This window comes from Glycine soja, chromosome 9, assembly GCF_004193775.1.
Source record: "Glycine soja cultivar W05 chromosome 9, ASM419377v2, whole genome shotgun sequence".
NCBI classification, from domain to species: domain Eukaryota; kingdom Viridiplantae; phylum Streptophyta; class Magnoliopsida; order Fabales; family Fabaceae; genus Glycine; species Glycine soja.
In genome coordinates, this window is record NC_041010.1 from 10064397 (window position 1) to 10079527 (window position 15131).

Here is a 15131-nt window from a genome sequence, read left to right on the forward strand (position 1 = left end):
TATTCAAGTTCAAATTGAAGAACAATGAAAATGGTGATGACCAGGATGTCAATGCAGCTATAGATGAAGGTGGAATTTTGGCTTGCTCTCACTTTTTCCACGTAATGTGTGTTGACAAATGGTTAAAGATAAATGCAACCTGCCCTCTTTGTAAAAACGAAGTTGGTACGAGTAATGGAGGGTCCCCTTCAGCCTGGAACTCCAGTACGTAGCTGAAGGCACGTATCCCCCATCAAGTTGCAGCTTTTCAAGTGTACATCATCAACTCTATAAGATTGAGTTAGGCCTGCATTCTAAGATGATATCAGAGTCTATCCTAAATCCATTGGTGAGTCACCTCAATTTGCCATGCTCCAAGCATGAGGGAAAATGTTGAAAAGTCACCTTAATTGTGGTCACCCCTAGCCCACCATAGTTTTGGCAGGTAGCCATGGGCATAAGAGGAGTGTGTTGAAAATCTCACGTCATCTAGCTTTGAATTCATTGAGCTGGACGAAGACACCGACGATCGCCGGAGGCTTGATCGTGCTCGGATATTGGTAAGGACACCTCTCCCGCTGTCGATAAGGAGAGAGGTTGCTGTTTGGGTGGACGAGGTTGAGTATCGGGTGTGGTTTGTGGAGGAGACAGGGTCACACGGCGGGACGAAGCATAAATGTTTGGTTCCGTCCGACGACTGGTCGGAGGAGATACCCTCGAATGACGGCGGAGACTTCGGTGACGCCGACGACGATAAGGATACAAACTTCTCCTTCTCGCCGGAATTATCCAACAAACTGGGCTTCTGCAATAACCAGTGGTCAGGGGAAGAGAATGATGGGTACTGTTGTGATGGTCCAATGGGTAAAACCCAAAATTGCGATACCCACAGTGATGAGGCAAAAGGTACTGAAGGGGAGACTCATGATCCCGATAAGGCAAAGGTTGACCTTGATTTAAGCAGGGCAGAAACGGACAATGAGAAGGCTTTCTCTAAAACGGCAACCTGTGACGCGGCTCAGACTGCTGCTCGAAAGGATAATAGTCAGCAACAAGGAAACATTTTGAATGAAGGAGATAAAGTGTATTCGGGAATATATTATAAAGGGGAAGCAGAGGAAGAGATAAGATGCTGTCAACCCCACTCGGACTTATACCCCAAGCAGCCTAGTGGTTTTGGGAATATATTATAAAGGGGAAGCAGAGGAAGAGATAAGATGCTGTCAACCCCACTCGGACTTATACCCCAACCATCTGCACCTGTCATCGTTCCTCCTGAACCTCCTTTCTGAGCCACCACCTCCACGTATGATCTCACCCGAGGTCTGTTAGTAGCCTGAAGATCCTTGACAGCTTCTTTGCTTTGCTTTTCCCCTTTATCTACTCTTGTGTGCATATGAACATTCGACGCTAACCTTGTGAACCTGGGAAGATTGACGAATAGCTTATGGTCGTCGATGAAGATATTATCCAGGTGCGTCTCCAGAAGCTTTACATCCGAAACACCCTTGAACCTCACGAAGCCAAACCTTCTGCCCTCCTTGTTATGACGTTTGGCGATGAAAACTTCACACACATCACCCCAAGTCTTAAACTTCCCCCAAAATCGCACTTCATTAACGTCGTCTGTGAAGTTAGTGAAGTAAAAGGATGTAATATCCTCCTTGTCTCTCCAGTTGGGGTGATTTGACGAGAGGTTATGGAATGTTCTGTTCTGTGAAGAATTCTTCTTTACTACCTTTGCTTCCCTCCTACTAATCACCTTTGTCCATTCGTCCTTTCTACCAAGGTTGTCATCACAAACGTTCTTGTTCCAGCATTCCTCGTCGTGTCTTTTGTGTTCCTGGTTCCCCCCCTTCGAGCTTCCATTTGTTTCTTCATATCGCGTCTTTCTGGAGTTGCTCCAACAACGTGGGAAAAATTCCTCGTTTCTCCTATCTCTATCTCTCCCCCTCTCCCTGCTATGTCTGCATACTCTTCTGTTGTCGCATGATCGATCTCTCGCAAACTCTCGTTCTCTCAGAAAGCCTCTCTCAGACACTCTTCCTCTAAAGAGTGTCTCTCTCTCTCCCTCACTCTCTCTGAAGTGTTTCTCTCTCTCTCTAAAGTGTTTCTCTCTCATCTCTCTTTACAAGACATGTGGGGAGATTCACAAAGTTGTATTGATCAAGACATTGATAATTGATCTATTTTGAACCAATGTGATGGTTGGACAACAAAGTTAACCATAGTTACACAAGTGGTTGAACCAATGTGATGGTTGGACAATGGATGGAGAATTCTCAACAGTATGTTAATCACTACCTTTTTCTAAAAGAGGAGGTTTGTATGCAACAATACCCAAGCTTTGAAACAAGTAGCAACCGACAAGTCTCTTCGTTGCAAGTTGTTAGGTTTCATCATAAGATTCATAACATCGATTAGTCTTAAGTAAAGTTTCCCAATAAGTATATAAGTTGCACCCTCAGAATTAAGGCAAACGATGTGCGACTTTTCAACATCCCCACTCCACCAATGTAGAAAAATAGGCAATACACAAAGATGGGTTGTAAGGCTTTATACCATGTTAGATTTCATCTTAAAATCAAATAACATTAAGTGAAGTTGTCCAACAATTTTATAAGTTGCACCACATGAATTATGGCAGGCAATATTGGACTTCCCAACACAAGTTACTCAAGGATTTCTATGGGTTGAAGCAGACTCCTCAAGCTTGACTTGAGTCCTTTGCTAGCACATTGCTTAGCTTTTTTTTTTTTTTTTTGCACTGCAAAAATCTGATAGTATTAATATTACTTCAGTACTAGGTGTACAGAAAATGATAGGTAATTACAAAGGCAGATTCTGCCAAACCCAACTACAAAATATATCACACAAGCTGAAGACCGAAACATCAAACACCCCTAAGACATTTCTTCCTTCAGTCTAGTAGACCATTGGTTAAAATGAATATGGAAGTTTTTCTCCATACCATTTAACCAAGAGTCCAAGACCAAGTGTGAAATAAAGCTTCATCCATGACTTTTTCGGAGCAGAAATTCTGGTTGTTGAACACCAAGGAATTTCTATGCTTCCAAATAGTCATGGATAGAGCTACCCATAGGACTTGCCATCTTTTATCCATAGAGCTACACATTGCTTAGCTTTGTGTTTAAATATAGCAAATGTAACCTCTTTTAATTTGTTTTTACCACTTCCCAAAAACAGCATGTGTCCTTGTTTTTATGTAGATGTAGATGACACACATGACAGCATAGTCAACAGCAGTTCTACATGGTTGCTTCAGCAACTTGTTACTAAACCACATTATGCCAATGTTGAAACAGTTAGAAAATTCAGACTTTTAAGTGTTAAAGTTCAGCTCCTTTCAAATGGTTCTTTGCTGCTATCCCAAAAAAGTACATCTAGGATCTCTAAGCTGAAGCCCAGATGGCTGACACCAAAGGCATATCTCATCCTATGATTGGGGGATGAAAATTGTCTAAGTTTGGGGATGGCCATGTTCAAGATTCACGCCTCTAGATAAATTTTAGGAGCATCGTGGTATGCCACTTTAACCATTTCAGAAATAAGCAATTGCATGAATAAGGCCTGTCTATTCCTTTCCCAACCTCTTGAGGAGCATGTGAATGTGGTAAAGCATACTCTAGTGCTTCAAGATCACTATCAATCATGGATTGTTTCTTCAGTCTGCCAATTCGCCTCAGCCATTTTCCTTAGAAGCCTATTGTGATTAAGATTTCTCCTCAGAGGCTCAGATCCAAATGGCAAGAGGTCGACATCTGGGTCTTGTGTGTATCTTCTAATCTCATATTGTGGTGGTCCAAGAAGCAGCCCCTGTTTGCCATATCCAGCAGTGTAACCAAATACAGAAGTTTAGAAGACACTATTAGCAGAGTTGTAATGGATTCTTTTGGAAAGTCTCGCATTCTCGCCTCAATTACTCGGGTGCTGTTTATATACCTATTGAACAACTTCATTAATGCCAATTGGTTTTTAGATAGAATATATGGTATCAAAGTCTAGCCTATTACTATTGCTCTGTAGTCTCTGTTGTATATCACCTGGTCTAGCAAGAATCCATTGATGGGGGTATTGCAAAGTCCCACACCACCTGTCTCAATAGGATGCGGTTTATATACTTATTGCCAGTTGGTCTTAAGATGGAATAACAGATTCAGACTCTAGTTCAAGAGTTCAAGGTGTTGGTTTTTACTCCTATCATCTACTCCAATAACCTTAGCATTGTTTCCCTCATATAATGCAGTCCTTCACTCAAGGACGACACATATGGAACTGGATCTGTTTAGTCAGACAGAATATCATTGAAAAGAGCATCAAAGTCTAAATGCATACATACATACACCTGTTATAAGAATGGAAATCCATAAAGTTTAGAATTTTGATAAAAGGAAACAAGTTATTTAATACTATTTCACACATCTCAATGCCTACAAAGTACTGTGCACAACAAAGCTTCAGCTCTCTCGTGCATTTAGATTTTAAATTCAACAGGGATGTTAGAAAGCATATTTGGAAAATGCATACAAACAATAACATAAAGAGAATATGAATGTTTTAGTTTCAAACAACAATAAAAGCAAACAGCAATATGAAGAATACCAGCAAACAAACAAACAAAAAAGAATCCACAGTACATCATTTTAAGTAAATATCATGTGTACTTCCACAGCTTAATGCTAATAAGTATGTGGGTCACTTTATTCCTATCAGGTTAATCAGGATCTAAAAAATTTAGCTGTTCATCTAAATAATACATTATACATTATATACACACACAACACAAGCCTACCTCGTGAAATACGAGAAGAGATGGCAAATATAGGAGGATACACCATTTCTCCTAAAGTAAGAGAGCATTCCACTTTCAGAACTTTTCCAATGTCATTATGCTTTGGCCAGTAAACCTAAAAATCATACAAATGTCATGAACACAAATAACATGAACAAATATACAAAGAAACAAAATATGAAGCAGTGACAATGATGTAATAAACTCATTACCTCATCAGTAGCATCTGGAATAGGGATAAAATTTGAAAGTGATATATCACCACAAAACCATTGATATTTTAAAAATAATGGTGGGTCTGTACTAGCTGCACCATCATGAATAATTGTGAAATGACAACGACACATATCTTCTTCCACAGGTTTATCTATGGATGCTTCTTTGAGAAAAAACCCCAGAGGAATATGGTCCTTCCACTTCTCAACTAAAAAGCAGAAAGTTGACTCTGCAGCTTGCTCAGGGCGACTAAACTCCCAACCATCTCTAATGCACAAAGCTGTATGTGCAGGATAACGATTTGCTAGTGCCACTTCCTCACGAGAGAGATCTGCAAAACTTTTCATATTCAATAAATAAACTATTTTAATACATGATATACGAGCTCAATGATGCCAGTAGAAATTACTTGAAGAAAACATATATGGCAGGTACTCCTTAACCTATAGTAAAAATTATGTCTATCGATTCAACCAAACAATATAGATACCAAAGGCTAAAAACCTTACTACTCATACCTCTATCATTGAATTTTTTCAAAGTAGGTCCAACTAGCAATATTGAGGAAGCTTCCAAATGAGGCATCTTAAGTATAGGATTCTCCTCCACTCGCAAATGCTACAGTACAGAAAAAATCATAGAAAGTAGCATCAACCAGTCTAAATTTATGTATGCACCCACATATGTAAAAACATAAATTTAAGTCTCTAAAAGTTACTAGAAATTGAAACATGTGGGTTAACTACCGTGTTTATCCAATTTTAAACTAGTACCTATATTGTGAAAGTTTCCAATTAGATTGCACAAATACCAAATGTTTCTAATTGTACCCCCACCATGACCAGTCTATCATATGATTGAGTTTTGACCTCTAAGAAAAACATCACCTGCATCACATGACTAAATTAATGGATACATAATGGCCAAGGTGCAAATCCAATTAGAAACATTTTGGAATAAGAATCCAAAATAAAATGAGTTTAATTTTGATACATGATTAGCGTAATGATTTTTCATTGTAAGCCAATTAGAAATCACCCTAAATATGACTTTTAAAACAATTATTACAAGTCAACAATTTTCAAATACATTTTTTTTTTTTGGTCTGCAAAGATAAATATATATATATATTGAATAAAAAGTACCAGAGGTACTATTACAAAATAAAAGTCCATATAATTGGTTCCTGAAAGCAGACAACACAGTCTGATAAGGAACCAAAATATGGAGGGAATACATATAAATTAAAACCAAGAGTGTAACCCTACTACTGCAAAAAATTCTGTCGAAGGTTACTCGACCATTGATTAAAATGTAAAGAGAAGTCCTTCTCCAAATTGTGAAGCCAAGTCCATACTAAGAAAGATGCATCTTCAACCAGTTTGTTGCCATCAAAAGTTGCATTGGAAAATACAATGTTGTTTCTAAGCTGCCAAATAGACCAAGTAACCGCCATCCACCACCACTGCCACCTCCTAGATCTTATACCAGCCTCTTTCAAGGAAGAGAACTGCATGAAATGATCTGTTATACTCCATGGAAGGGGTCCCTGCATATTTATCCAATTCATTGTTTCCCACCATATAGGCTGAGTCTTACTGCAGTGAATAAAAATGTGGGAAGCAGTCTCCTCCCCCCTTCTGCAGAAAGGACAAGTCAGATCCAAGATCTGCACTTGCCTGGCCCTTAAATTAACTTTTGTAGGTAATCTGTCCCACAGTAACCTCCAAGCAAACATTAAAAATTTGCTCGGGATCTTGATCTTCCAAAGGTCCTTAAAGCAGTCGTGAAGGTTGTCAACAGCTACCTCCTCCCAAATCGAAGAGTAAGCACTTCGAGTAGAGAAGATACCCGATGCTTCTGCTGTCCATACCCAAGTGTCGGAACCTTGAGGATTAATGGATATACCTTCAACTTCAGCGAGGAAGGATATGGCTGATTCTATTTCTCTGTCAAACAGCTGGCGTCTCCAAGTAAAGTTCCAGTTCCACCCAAGGCTGCTATGCTGCCCCATGGAACCAACCAGCTGGTATTGATGGTTGGAATTCACATAGAGCCGCGGGTACTTTTCAGCTAAAGATTGGTCGTGACTAATCCACCTATCCTCCCAAAATCTGACCTTATCTCCAGCTTCTACCTTCCACTTAATTTGCTGATAAAGAGTCTTTCCATTGCAGGGCAAATGCATAACTTTTATTAAATCCCTCCACCAAATTGACTGACAGCTTGAGTTTCCTTCTCCAACTAGACCTCTCCAGCCCCCATATTTAGCTTCCAAAAGTGCAACCCATAGAGCCCCTTGTTGGTACATAAGGTTCCACATCCATTTTCCAAGGAGGGCCACATTAAAGGTATGGATGTCTTTAATGCCTAAACCTCCTCTGTCTTTGGGTAAGCAAACTGTTTTCCAAGATATCCAGGCAATTTTGTTGTTGTCATGACCTCCTCCCCAAAGAAAGCTTCTCTGAATTCTGATTAATTTGTCAGCCACCATACGGGGAACCCTGAAAAAAGAAAAATAATAAATAGGAAGAGAAGTAAGGACTGATTGGATAAGAATCACTCTCCCCCCATATGAGATATATCTCTTCTTCCAAGTAGCTAGTCTCCTCTCAAATTTTTGTATAATAGGTTCCCACACATGAGCTTGCCTCGGGTTAGCCCCAATGGGTATACCAAGATAAACAAAAGGAAGAGCTAACTGACTACAATTAAGGTAGGTAGCTGCCATTTGCCTCCACTGGTCATCCCTACCAAAAGCACCAAAAGAGCTTTTGGCAAAATTTATTTTTAAACCAGAAACCACTTCAAAAGTTCTAAGTATAGCTTTGAGAACTTTCACATTTTCCATAGAAGCTTCACCAAAAAAGATCGTGTCATCCGCGTATTGTAATAAGCTAATACTGATTTCAGAACTAGCAATATTGAAGCCTTTGTATAGGTTTGCTGCCAGCGCTGTCCTCATCAGACCATTCAATGCCTCAGCAACTATATTGAATAAAAAAGGAGCTAGAGGGTCCCCTTGTCTAAGACCCCTTTGAGGCTTGAACTCCTTTGTGGGGCTACCGTTGACTAAGACTGAAATTGAGGCTGATTTCAGACACCCTTCCATCCAGCTGATCCATTTAGGACTAAACCCTGTTCTTTTCAGCATATACAGCAAAAATTTCCATGATACCGAGTCATAAGCCTTTTCATAATCAACTTTGAATATGAGGCAGGGTTTATGGCTCCTTTTAGCTTCATCAATGACTTCATTAGCTATGAGGACACTCTGAAGAAGGTGTCTCCCTTCAATAAACGCTGATTGAGCTTCATTAATGATGGTAGGCAGCACTGTCTTCATTCTCTTAGCTAGGATCTTCGCCACAATCTTATACATACAGCCTATGAGGGATATAGGTCTGTAATCGTTCAAAACTTGTGGATCAACCTTCTTTGGAATTAGAGCTAGGAAGGAAGCATTGCCTCCCCTAGGAAAAATTCCGTTAGCATGAAATTCATCTAAAAAACGAAGAATATCAGGTTTGAGTAACTGCCAAAAGCTCTTGATGAAATTAAAGTTGATCCCATCAGGCCCGGGGCTCTTGTCACTCCCACAATCCCAGATTGCTTCCCTCACTTCCTTCTCCAAAAACGGCTTCACCAGCTCTATATTTTGTTGATGAGAAATGCTTTGAAAGGGGGTGCCATCTAAAGTGGGTCTGTGGAGGTCTGGTTCCATAAACCTATGCAAAAAGAAAGATCTCACCTCCTCCTTCACAACAGGAGGTTCAGTTGTCCAAACTCCATCCACCATAACTCCTTTTAGAGAGCTGCTACTGCGGTTGGCATTTATCACCATGTGAAAAAAGCGAGAATTGCAATCACCCTCCTTGATCCACCTTGATCTGGATTTCTGTCTCAGCAAGGACTCATGGGCTTGGGCTGCAGCCCAAAGATCTTCCTGCAGTTGTTTTCTATGCTGCTGTTCACGAGGGGACAAAATCCTTTGGCTTGTGTCTTCCTCCAGCTTGTTTAGATCAGCCTCAATCCTATTAATCTTTGATAAAGTATCTCCAAAAAGATGTTTATTCCAATCCTTCAAGCTGTGCTTCAGGTTCTTGAACTTTTGTTTGAGGATAAATCCACCCCAACCTGGCTGTTGAATAGCATTCCAGCTATGGTGAACAGCCTCCTTGAAAGATTTATCTCTAAGCCAACAATCCAAGATACGAAAAGGTTTTGGGCCCCAATCAATTTCCTTAGAGCGAAGTACAATTGGGCAATGGTCTGAGAAATTCCGACCAAGAGTGCATTGAGAACTGCTGGGCCATCTAACCATCCAGTCATGGGAAACCAAAAATCTATCCAGTCTGCTTTTAGATGTACCATTAGGCCTATACCATGTAAACTTCCTTCCCAGACAAGGGACCTCTAAGACTTCTAAATCATCAATCCACTGATTAAATTCTCTGGTACAGCTATCTTCATGAAGGCTTTGTACATCAGAAAATCTTTCACGAGGGCTCCTTATAGAATTAAAATCTCCCATTAAACACCACAAACCCCCCTCCATAGATTGCCTGAGCTGCTTTATAGAGTCCCAAAGAATTCTTTTGTTATGAATGTCGCAAGGAGAGTAAATAGAAACTAGAGTTATCATTTGAGCTTCTTGAATCCATTCCCCAACCAATATAATAAACCCAATTCCAAGAATCTTCCTTTGCAATCTTAATGACTTCTCACTCCATAAACAAAGAATACCACCGGCAGAATTAATAGCTGGGAGCATTTCCCACCTTACATCTACATTACCCCATAAAGCCTGACACATAGGTGAATCTACCAAATCTTTCTTTGTCTCTTGAAGGCATATAAAGTCCACAGTCTCCTTCTTGATCATTCTTCTGATTGCTCCCCACTTAACACCCCTCCCAAGGCCCCTAACATTGTATGAAATTATCTTCATGGATTCCTACTATTATTAGCCCTTCTTGTTGCATCCGCTCTATCTCTTTCCTCCATGTGTTGGAATTTCTCCAGAATTTCCTCCCTACTTCCTTCTCCAGTAAGACCCAACTGTTTTGCCACATCCAATATGAGATTTGCCTCATGATCGTGTTGGGTGTCTGATATTGGGGTTGCCACTGCTGCTTCCATTGTGAACTGTTGCTGTAAAGAATCCTGATGAGTTTCCTCTGGCTGGATCGAACTATTATTCTGGTGCTGTTGATTATTTTCAAAGATTGTTGAAACATTAGGATTAGATGAAGGGAGGCCCATATTTGATTGCTTTTGGGACCTCTTCTTCCTTGAATAAACTTGCCACTGATTTCCGTCTGGCCCAACTTTTGTTTGAAGGCCCAGCAAAGAATTTTTGTCTTTGGGGGTAGAATAGGAAAAATGCTCATCTTTTTGTGCTGACCATAGACTGTTGTTTGTTGGGTGCCCCTCCATTTCACTGTCCATAGGCTTATCATATGTGTCAGCCCTGTCTTCAAATAATGCCACGTTTCTGTCTTCTGCATGATCTTTCTTTTGGCCCGAAAACCCCCCCCTAGACCTCCCGTTACCACCATTACTCTTTTTGTGATGTTTCTTAGCCTCTACACTCCTGGCGTCAGGGCTAACCACATGCCTCTCCTCTGCTTTTGTCTCCATAAACTGGGAAAAGGATTTGAATTTATGACCAGGCAAAGGAGTTACCCGTGTTTCCGCTATGGACCGAGGGTAAATACCCACCGGGTCGCACCCGTCTAAATATCCAGCGGGTAACATCCATGTCTGCTGGATTTTGGTGCCCTGCGATGACTTCGCGACCTCATCCTCTCGCGCGGATAGCAGTTCCGACACCTGCGGAGGTACCCGACTTGGCCCCCCTCGGTCATCGGCGCCGGCGAGGTACTGAGAAGCTCCCCCGTGAGGATTGCTACAGGACTCCAACTCCGATAGGTCTGAAGCGGTATCGCCGTGATCCCAGTTGATGTGGGATGAGCTATCGAACATGGAGTCATCGGAGTTAATCTCCTCCGATGACCCTTCTGCGTTTCCCGCCCTCCGCGAACATCCTACGTGGCCTTGACAAGATTCCTCAGTGATGTGGACCATGAATTTGGCGCCGTCGATCATCACTTCCACCGTATGTTGAATGGATGGCCGCCATTGAGTCCGGATAAGAAGCCGCGCTTTATCCACCCTTCTTTTCTCCTCGACTGCGTCGTCGATGTCCACCACCTCACCCATAGCAGCTATAATCTGGTTAAAGTGTTTTGGGTTCCATGCCTGAACAGGGATCCCCCAACATTGAATCCATGTTAACCGATAATCTACTCTCATGTTTGGGTGCCATCTTTCAATAGATGAGAATAGGAATGTTCTGCCTCCATTGATGAGCTGGTTTGCATCATGTTCAGAGAGACCCAGCAGGAGGACTTGGTCATCACCCATGAATGTTGTGCGTATATCCTTTCCCGTCTCCCACAGTAACTCTTCCTCCACACGATCATACACTGCTGGGTTTTTTAAGTGAGCTACCCATGCTTCCTTCAACCACAAAGTATCTTCTAGTTCAAGTTGTATTTGGGCCACCGATAAGGAAGTATGTTGGTTGTTGGGGATGAAAACAGACTTCTGATCTCCCTCTCTGCTTGTGTTTCGTCTCAGTGCGTCTGCATATGAGATTGGCGGCGCGTTTCGATTACGAAATTCCCCTCCTTGCTTTCTATCCATGGGTAGCTTTGCCTGGATATTACCCCTTGTCTCTCGACATTTCTCCCTCCCATACTTTGGGAGATTAACGAACAGTTTCAGACCCCCTATAACGATGCTATCCAATTTCTTCACCAAGTAAGGGATGTCTTGAACCCCTTTAAACCTGACGAAACCATATCTTCTTCCCGCCAGGTTCCTTCTTTTCGGAATGAAAATCTCTCGGACATCCCCCCATCTCTTGAAGTGATACCACAGATCTTTCTCTGTGATGTCTTCGGCAAAGCGGGAGAAATATAAGGACGTGATGTCCTTATGATCTCTCCAATTAGTCCCTGAATGAGTCAACTTAGCTCTTCCTATGTTTCCGGCATAGCTCCGTCGAGACGTCTCCCCGAGGCTCTCTCTCTCACACTTAGCTCCGTTAGCCCTCGGTGTAACTCTCCATCTCCCAGAGTTTCTCTCTCTCCTCACTCTTTCTCCCTCTCTCAATCTCTCTCTTTCTTTCTTTCTCTCTCTCACTCTCCTCTCTCTCTCTCTCATCTCAACTTTTTTTGCTTTCTCAATTTTCAAATACATGATAATCCATGATTAGAAGACAATGTAAAAAATCTTTACATTACCAATATATTCCAACAAAATTCATAAAAAAAATTAAAATGTAAGGAGGGACTAATTTAAAAACTTGATGAGAGAAACCCTTGGCCAAAAACACAACTTTAGTCACCCCTGAATAGCAGGAATATTTAAAATTTTATTTTAAGAAATAAAATTCTATACTAAACTAATTTTTACAATCTATATAATGGTTATCATCATGCCTACAACGATGTTAATACAATGGTTGGTTAACATCAGTCAATACTCAAGCCAGGTCAACAAGTTTGATCCAATAACTCTGATATCTATCTATATTATAGGTAGATAAAAGTAGCACAACACTATAGATTGATGAGAGAGAATAAGAGGAGAGAGAAACAGGGGATGGGAGAGAGTTAGGCACAGAGGTGAGAAATTCGAGAGGGCAAGGGCGAGATTCACCACGGGTTTTCATAGGACACAAACCAGGACAACAGCAACTCTATAATCAAACAAACTGGAGGGATCGGAATGAGATATCAACCTTCTACTTCACGCGTTTTTCTGACGGCATCAACGAGAAGGATTTGTGGTACCAATTCAAAAAATGGGGAGATGTCAGAGAAGTATTCATATCCAGGCAACAAAATAAAAGTGGCAGAAGGTACGGGTTTGTTCATTTCAAAGGAATAGAGGATGAGCACAGGATGGAGAGACAACTGGACAGTCTTGTCATCGCAGGCTTGAAGTTATACGTCAATCTTCCACGCTTCGGACGACAGGGGGGAGGAAAGGTAACTTCAACAGATAAACAACATGAGCAACAGACTATGAAGGAGCATGTAGCGCATCGTTATGTCCCCGGAGGAGCAAGAACAAACCAAACATCCTACACGGAGGTAGTAGCGAGGAAAAAAAGTGCAGCACACAGCTGCAAAGGGGGGCGATCCTCAATACACATTGAGCCCTCGGAGGAAATGCTGAAATGGCTTTCCGACGCATGGGTTGGGAGATTGACGAACCCAACGACATTTGATGAGGTGGAGGATGAACTGAGGTGGGATTTCGAAGTGGACATCTCAACCAATTACCTGGGGGACGACATGTTCCTACTATTTGGGCTAGACGACGTAAAAGCAGGAAAACTGATTCAAGAAGCTCGTCACGGCACCGTCCCTCTGTTTTATTCAATGCAAAAATGGACACCGAGCCTGCGTCCAGGCTATAGACTAGCCTGGGTCCAGTGTTGGGGAATTCCGATCATAGCTTGGGATGTGGTGACCATAAAGAAGATTGCGGGGGTAATGAGAGAGGTGGTGGAAGTTGACAACGAGGCCGACGGACGACGGTGTTTGGATAGAGCTCGGGTGTTAGTGAAAACACCATGGCAACCCGACATCCAGCATACCATAGAAGTTCATATAGGCGAAGAGATGTATAACGTGCGCATACTAGAGGAGTGTGGTTACAACACCGACACAGGGCAGAGGAGAAGAAGCAGTGGCACACCGTCCTCGGAGGAAGTCGACTCCGACGGCAGCTTCATGGGGTTGCCGGTGTCGGAGCAAACATAGGTGTCGGTGTTCAATGTCAGAGAGTGGGTAGCGGAGACACAGCCAAACAAAGCGAGCCCGTGACGGAACACCACCATAGCAGGGGGTGGGAGTGACGCATGACAGGGCTCGCAATTACTCAAGGATCCATCAGACAAACAAGAACCAATGGGTAAAGGCATGGACCGCCAGACAAAAGGGGCGAGTCTGGTTCTCAACGCAAAGATTAACGAAGAAGGTAAGGAAGCAGAACGGGCAACGGGAAAATCGAGGGAGTCACCAATCAAGCTCCTCTATAAGGAAAGAACACAAGAGGGGGATGAGATATGTGTCGGGAACAGTGAAAAGGAAACAGGGCCTGAAAAGGGGAGAGAGTTTGAAAGTAGGAATGGGTATGAGGAAGGGGAAAGCAGTAGGCAGCAGGGAAAATCACGTGAAGATAAAGGGGGAAAAGAAAATCCAATGGATACGGGCTTTACTAGCCACACCCCCCTAGAGGCACTATACCCCAAGCTGTAAGCCCAATAAGTAAGAAAATGGCTACAACCACCTTCCGTAAAGTGTACTCCCGTACCAGGTGGTGTAAAAAGCAAGTGAAGGAGAGTGGGCAAACTTCAGAAGGACGGGACAGCGGACCAGCATACACAAAACCAACAGCCAGCCACAGAAAAGGGTAAACACCACACAGCAACAGCAAATATCGGACAGTAAAGAGGAAAGTCAACGCACTAGTCATAAAGAAGAGAAAACAAATTGGGTGATAGAGGAGGAGATATGTGAAGGAGAAGGTGAGAAGCAAGAAGCAACCAGGATATGGGAGCTCGCAAAGCAACTGGGGTGACGGGAGTAGAAGACCGAGGGAGGATAGTGGAAAAGCTCATGACAATGGAGGATAGGGACAGAAAAGAGGCAGAGAAAGTGGAGAATAGGAACCACAACTCATGAATATTATCACATACAATGTGAGAGGGTTAGGGGAGGGGTGAAATGGGTAGCAATAAGGCGATTGGTGAAAAAAGAGAGTGTGGATTTGTTGTGCATTCAGGAAACCAAGAAGGATACAGTAGACAAATCAATATGTCAGGCATTATGGGGGGATCCAGCAGTCTCATGGGAGGTTCAGCCAGCACTGAATTCCGCAGGGGGAATTCTTTGCATCTGGAGTGAAAAGGCATTCAAGCTAGAAAGGAAAGTTATCGGAAATGGCTTCGTTTGGTTGACAGGTCAGTGGATTAAGGAGGCGGTGCAGGTGCATATCATATCCATATACTCGCCATGTGACATGCAAAATAAAAGAATCC

The 15131-nt window shown here is 42.3% G+C and overlaps 1 protein-coding gene across 2 annotated transcripts in view; it reads right to left on the minus strand.

Annotated features, from left to right (window-relative positions):
* The window catches only part of LOC114367801 (187-kDa microtubule-associated protein AIR9-like), a 93631-nt gene that overhangs the window by 61960 nt on the left and 16540 nt on the right, over nt 1-15131 (minus strand). For both annotated transcript variants that reach the window (XM_028324998.1, XM_028324999.1), the window contains exons 9-11: nt 5527-5626; nt 5005-5339; nt 4793-4907 (exon numbers count right to left, since the gene is read on the minus strand). In XM_028324998.1, coding sequence (XP_028180799.1) covers nt 4793-4907; nt 5005-5339; nt 5527-5626 — 550 coding nt within the window. The remainder of the gene's footprint in view (nt 1-4792; nt 4908-5004; nt 5340-5526; nt 5627-15131) is intronic.